At 35.5% G+C, this 6,608-nt stretch overlaps 1 protein-coding gene across 3 annotated transcripts in view; it reads left to right on the forward strand.

Annotated features, from left to right (window-relative positions):
• LOC131953654 (neural cell adhesion molecule 1) overlaps positions 1 to 6,608 on the forward strand; it is a 99,943-nt gene that overhangs the window by 92,050 nt on the left and 1,285 nt on the right. For all 3 annotated transcript variants that reach the window (XM_059316946.1, XM_059316947.1, XM_059316948.1), the window contains one exon: positions 2,874 to 6,608. This exon is cut by the window's right edge and continues 1,285 nt beyond it. In XM_059316946.1, the coding sequence (XP_059172929.1) occupies positions 2,874 to 2,963 (90 nt within the window). In that variant the 3' untranslated portion in view covers positions 2,964 to 6,608. The remainder of the gene's footprint in view (positions 1 to 2,873) is intronic.

The raw sequence follows: 6,608 nt of genomic DNA on the forward strand, positions 1-6,608 counted from the left end.
AATTAGTTGCTGGCTCTCCTGAATGGTAGCTGGTCAGTTACTGGATCACCTAATTAGTTGCTGGCTCTCCTGATAATTTCTGGCTCTCCTGAATGGTAGCTGGTCAGTTACTGGATCACCTAATTAGTTGCTGGCTCAACTAATTAGTTGCTGGCTCTCCTGAATGGTAGCTGGTCAGTTACTGGCTCACCTAAATGCTAATTGGTCAGTTACTGTCTCCTGAATGGTAGCTGGTCAGTTAATGGCTCACCTAATTAGTTGCTGGCTCTCCTAATTAGTTGCTGGCTCTCCTAATTAGTTGCTGGCTCTCCTGATAATTTCTGGCTCTCCTGAATGGTAGCTGGTCAGTTAATGGCTCACCTAATTAGTTGCTGGCTCTCCTAATTAGTTGCTGGCTCTCCTAATTAGTTGCTGGCTCTCCTGATAATTTCTGGCTCTCCTGAATGTTAGCTGGTCAGTTACTGGCTCACCTAATTAGGTGCTGGCTCTCCTGATAATTTGCTGGCTCTCCTGAATGGTAGCTGGTCAGTTACTGGCTCACCTAAATGCTAATTGGTCAGTTACTGTCTCCTGAATGGTAGCTGGTCAGTTAATGGCTCACCTAATTAGTTGCTGGCTCAACTAATTAGTTGCTGGCTCTCCTGAATGGTAGCTGGTCAGTTGCTGGCTCACCTAATTAGTTACTGGCTCTCCTGATAATTTCTGGCTCTCCTGAATGGTAGCTGGTCAGTTACTGGCTCACCTAATTAGGTGCTGGCTCTCCTGAATGGTAGCTGGTCAGTTACTGGCTCACCTAATTAGGTGCTGGCTCTCCTGAATGGTAGCTGGTCAGTTACTGGCTCACCTAATTAGGTGCTGGCTCACCTAATTAGTTACTGGTTCACCTAATTAGTTACTGGCTCTCTTGATAATTTCTGGCTCTCCTGAATGGTAGCTGGTCAGTTACTGGCTCACCTAATTAGTTGCTGGCTCACCTAATTAGTTACTGGTTCACCTAATTAGTTACTGGCTCACCTAATTAGGTGCTGGCTCTCCTGAATGGTAGCTGGTCAGTTACTGGCTCACCTAATTAGTTACTGGCTCTCCTGATAATTTCTGGCTCTCCTGAATGGTAGCTGGTCAGTTACTGGTTCACCTAATTAGTTGCTGGCTCTCCTGAATGGTAGCTGGTCAGTTACTGGCTCACCTAATTAGTTACTGGCTCTCCTGATAATTTCTGGCTCTCCTGAATGGTAGCTGGTCAGTTACTGGCTCACCTAATTAGTTACTGGCTCTCCTGATAATTTCTGGCTCTCCTGAATGGTAGCTGGTCAGTTACTGGCTCACCTAAATGCTAATTGGTCAGTTACTGTCTCCTGAATGGTAGCTGGTCAGTTAATGGCTCACCTAATTAGTTGCTGGCTCTCCTAATTAGTTGCTGGCTCTCCTAATTAGTTGCTGGCTCTCCTGATAATTTCTGGCTCTCCTGAATGGTAGCTGGTCAGTTAATGGCTCACCTAATTAGTTGCTGGCTCTCCTAATTAGTTGCTGGCTCTCCTAATTAGTTGCTGGCTCTCCTGATAATTTCTGGCTCTCCTGAATGTTAGCTGGTCAGTTACTGGCTCACCTAATTAGGTGCTGGCTCTCCTGATAATTTGCTGGCTCTCCTGAATGGTAGCTGGTCAGTTACTGGCTCACCTAAATGCTAATTGGTCAGTTACTGTCTCCTGAATGGTAGCTGGTCAGTTAATGGCTCACCTAATTAGTTGCTGGCTCAACTAATTAGTTGCTGGCTCTCCTGAATGGTAGCTGGTCAGTTGCTGGCTCACCTAATTAGTTACTGGCTCTCCTGATAATTTCTGGCTCTCCTGAATGGTAGCTGGTCAGTTACTGGCTCACCTAATTAGGTGCTGGCTCTCCTGAATGGTAGCTGGTCAGTTACTGGCTCACCTAATTAGGTGCTGGCTCTCCTGAATGGTAGCTGGTCAGTTACTGGCTCACCTAATTAGGTGCTGGCTCACCTAATTAGTTACTGGTTCACCTAATTAGTTACTGGCTCTCTTGATAATTTCTGGCTCTCCTGAATGGTAGCTGGTCAGTTACTGGCTCACCTAATTAGTTACTGGTTCACCTAATTAGTTACTGGCTCACCTAATTAGGTGCTGGCTCTCCTGAATGGTAGCTGGTCAGTTACTGGCTCACCTAATTAGTTACTGGCTCTCCTGATAATTTCTGGCTCTCCTGAATGGTAGCTGGTCAGTTACTGGTTCACCTAATTAGTTGCTGGCTCTCCTGAATGGTAGCTGGTCAGTTACTGGCTCACCTAATTAGTTACTGGCTCTCCTGATAATTTCTGGCTCTCCTGAATGGTAGCTGGTCAGTTACTGGCTCACCTAATTAGTTACTGGCTCTCCTGATAATTTCTGGCTCTCCTGAATGGTAGCTGGTCAGTTACTGGCTCACCTAATTAGGTGATGGCTCTCCTGAATGGTAGCTGGTCAGTTACTGGCTCACCTAATTAGGTGCTGGCTCTCCTGAATGTTAGCTGGTCAGTTACTGGTTCACCTAATTAGTTACTGGCTCTCCTGATAATTTCTGGCTCTCCTGAATGGTAGCTGGTCAGTTACTGGCTCACCTAATTAGGTGCTGGCTCTCCTGAATGTTAGCTGGTAATATACTATTTCTACTAAAATCATAAATCTTGTTATTTTTTGCTCATGTCTGTCAATTTTTTAAACACTATCTTGGATTAATGGTCTGTTTTCTTTTAATCTTCCCAATAAACTGGACAACTTAACATAGATTAAAATTAACATCAGTATAATTAACAGTTTTGCTCTACTAAATCAAACATAATACTATTTTAAATAAACTGTAATTTTTAAAACTTTCAGACTGAAGAGCTGACCACGCCTGCTGCCACCACAGAGATCAAGATAACACCCGAGACACCAGAGAAGCCGCCAGAGAATCCAACAGCTTAAATTTAAAATATAAACATTTCATTTTTTTAGTTTCCATCCAGTTTTCAGTATTTAAAAATACTGAGAGGACTTGTGTTCCTGTTGTTTTATTTACATTATTACTTTTATAACTGGTTCACTCTGATATTATAGGTTCAAGGTCAGTTGGTGGTATTTTTGTTTTGGTATTGACAAACTGAGATATACTTGTTAGACGGGTTCACTACTAGAAATTGTGATGGTTTAGATCAATTTTTGTTAGAGAACTTCACAAACAGACCTTGCGATGGTATAGACAGTATTGATTTTCTTTTTAATTAAAATAAATTTGCGAATGAACAATTTTTTTTATAGAAAAGCTGAGTGAAAAATTAAAACTTAAAGAAATTTTCTAAGCAGTAGTTTTTTCTTAATTTTTAAAGATGATAAAATGGTAAAATTGGTGCCTTTTTATTTCGGTATATTTTATTCTTGCCTTTGGGTAGACTGAAAACAATAATTGGGAAAACAATTGGTTTATTGTAGTCTCAGGTATATTCTTGTTCCTGGAATCTTTCAAAGATTTTTAAAAAATCCATTCCCATTACTTGAAGAGCTCAGGGCTAGCTTTCAGAAGAAAAAAAATTCATGGCATTTTTAAAAGGAGGAGGTGAAAATCAAGGGGGGAAAAAAATCAGATAATGAAGAAAAAACCTAAATTTATTGATTTTGATGTAATATTTTTAGCTATTGATTTAGTTGTCTGCTTCATCACCTAGACATTTGAGTAATCTCACATCTTGTGTCAGTCTTTTAATTTAAAAGTGGCAGTTATTTTGAAAATATTTTTTCTAATTATGAAATAATAATGGTATAGAACTGTATTTATCAAAATTAATGTTTTCAGTAAAACTACTTGATAGTGATATAAACATGAATTTACTGGGCCCAATTATTATAAGTGTGTTATTTATAGGAAAATAATCTTTTTTTTTCCACTGAAAATAATAAAAAAGCAATAGGATACAAAAAATGGAAGATTAAACAAAAAAAGTATTTGATCCTGTTCTTGTGGGTTCAATTACAAAATGATGATATGGTTCTATTTTATCCTAATTTCATGTAGCAATGAATACAGTGAATGTGTTCCTTCAGTATTTTCTTGGTATACTCTCTTGATGTTACATAGACAGGCTTTTGTTGAGTGCTTGAGTATTTTTGACTGTTTTACACATGCGCTGGTGTCTATCTCATTCATTTGAATGTGTTTTCTAGGTGGAGCTGTTGTTATTAATTATTTATGTACTGGTGTGTGATCTACGTCATGCAAGTCTTAGCCATAAAAAAAACCTTGTTATAAAAATGATTAAATGTCTTGCAAGAGTTCCTATAAGCAGATTTTTACAAATCTGAAACTTTTATGAAGTAGGTTACTGATCCATTTTTAAATTTAAGAAAGTAGTTTGTTGATCAAATTTTGTAGAAATCTCTTACATCATACGTATTAATATATTAAGTTACAGTTCATAATTCAATTTTTATTCAGAACTGTATAAATTAGGTTACTTTTATAGTTGTTTTTTTCAGTATCATTTACTTCTTGATTAGCTGCTAACATTATACACCTAACCCATGCTAAAGGCAGCAGAAGTTCAAAGAAAAATTCCACACATGGTTCACTAGAGTCCTTTATGTGGGACTGGTTCTTATAAAGCTGTTAGTTGGGACTGGTCTGTTGCTAGAGATGGTTTTTCATCACGTCTTGTCTTACAATCATGTTATCACCATCATGTCTTGGACTAGTCTTGGAGCAATCTTGTTTGCTGGAATATCTGTTTGTATTAGATGGACACGGATTTCCTTTGTTGAATATGAAATCCAAACTAAGTAATTTCCATTTTTTTTAAATTTAGTTTTTAATTAAATGATTTTTTAAAGGATTAATGTCACAAAGTTTAGGATATTTATTTTTAAGAAGTTGCCAGATTTCTCCCTTTTTACATTTCATTTTCAATATTTTTAAAAGAATCTCAAGTATTTAAAAAAAAAACCATTTGCGTATTTAATTTGCATGACACAGTGGTTACAGTTTTTAAAATTATGTTTGTGTTTGGATATTAAATACAATCAATTTACAATTTTAATAAAATATGTTATTTATGTAACAATCACTGGTACTTACTTGAGGTTAGAACAAAAAAAATATGGTTGAGGTTTTTAACATTAAAAGTATTATTTTACCATGACATCATTATTTTAGCTATTTTGTTTATCAAGCATATATATACAATATGTTAAATCTCAAGGGAACAATATTTTCCTGTATATTCTTCAAGGTCTTAACAATTCAATTCATGGCTTAATTTAGCTCAATTTATTATGTTAAAATAATATTATAATGGAAATTATATAACAATAAGTTTAATAAACTTAATTTTCCATGACATAATTACAAATTACAGTCTAAATTGCCCTAGCATGTTTTTTATAGCAGCCAAATTTTGGTACCTAATTACTTAATATTATTACAGGGTTTGAGTGTTCATGGTTTGTTATTCTAGTCAGCAGAGTATGGCATCCAGATGAGTTCTCTAGTTATTATAAAATATTTCCCACATTTTCTAGACTGGTTCATCTAAAAACATTCCAAACTGTTGTAAAAATAATTTGCCTGCCAAGGTTTATTTAACAAGATTTGAAGTAATAGAGTTTTACAACCAGCTCAAATATCATTGGAGTTGCTGTAATTAGTGGGTAAATAATATTTTCCTAGTCAATTAATTGTTCAGTATTTCTAATAGACTTTAATGTTAGTTCTTATAATTATAATGCCTGAATAAAATTAATAATTAATCATTGGATAAATTTCATAATTTAAAAAAAAAAACCATACTGGGTATTGAAAGAGTCAATTGGTTTTATTTTTTATTAAGGTTTTATATGACAATCTTTTTTACACATATTTTTACTGTACTTTCATTAACAAAAGTATACAGTTTTTATGACAGTATACTTTTTTTAAAAAATGGATTATGTCAAAATTATGCATTTTTAAATTAACCCTATATTCTCTGTAAGTGGTATATTTTATATTTTTGCTTTCATTACCACTGATTTACTGTAAATGTTTTTTTTTATCAAATTGTTTCTTTTAGCTCTTGGTTCTGTCAAAAAAAAAACAACAGCAAACATATAGGCCTCCAGCAAATTCACATTAATTTAGAGAAGATTTTATGCAAGTCTGTATTTTGATTAGTCAAAAAATGGTTAAACTACTTAACTCCTCCATCAAGAATGGTTACAATTTTATATTAAATCTTAATGTTGAGGCCCGATATTCCTTTATTGGCGATAAACACAAACTGAAATTAAACATAAGGTGCAGTAACATGCCAACATGGTATTCAATGTTTCCTAGTTGAAAAAAAATATTCTGTTCTTCTTTTGTAAATAAGTTTAGTTGAGTGCACCTGTGCTTGTTGTAAGTGAAACATTGTAGATCAGATTGAATGCTTGCCATGCACATCAGCTTGAATAACTGTCAGTTGCTTGTCATACTTCATCTGCCTTGCTTGAGATGCTGGATAACAGAGACTTTGGTTATGCTTGTTATTATTAGTTTGGAACACATAGACAGCAGCAAATGAAAAGCTGTTCCTGATTGGCTGTCTATTTCATTGTTTTAGT

Source organism: Physella acuta, unplaced genomic scaffold (assembly GCF_028476545.2).
Source record: "Physella acuta isolate Inbredline_101_S28 unplaced genomic scaffold, ASM2847654v3 ptg000937l, whole genome shotgun sequence".
NCBI lineage: Eukaryota > Metazoa > Mollusca > Gastropoda > Physidae > Physella > Physella acuta.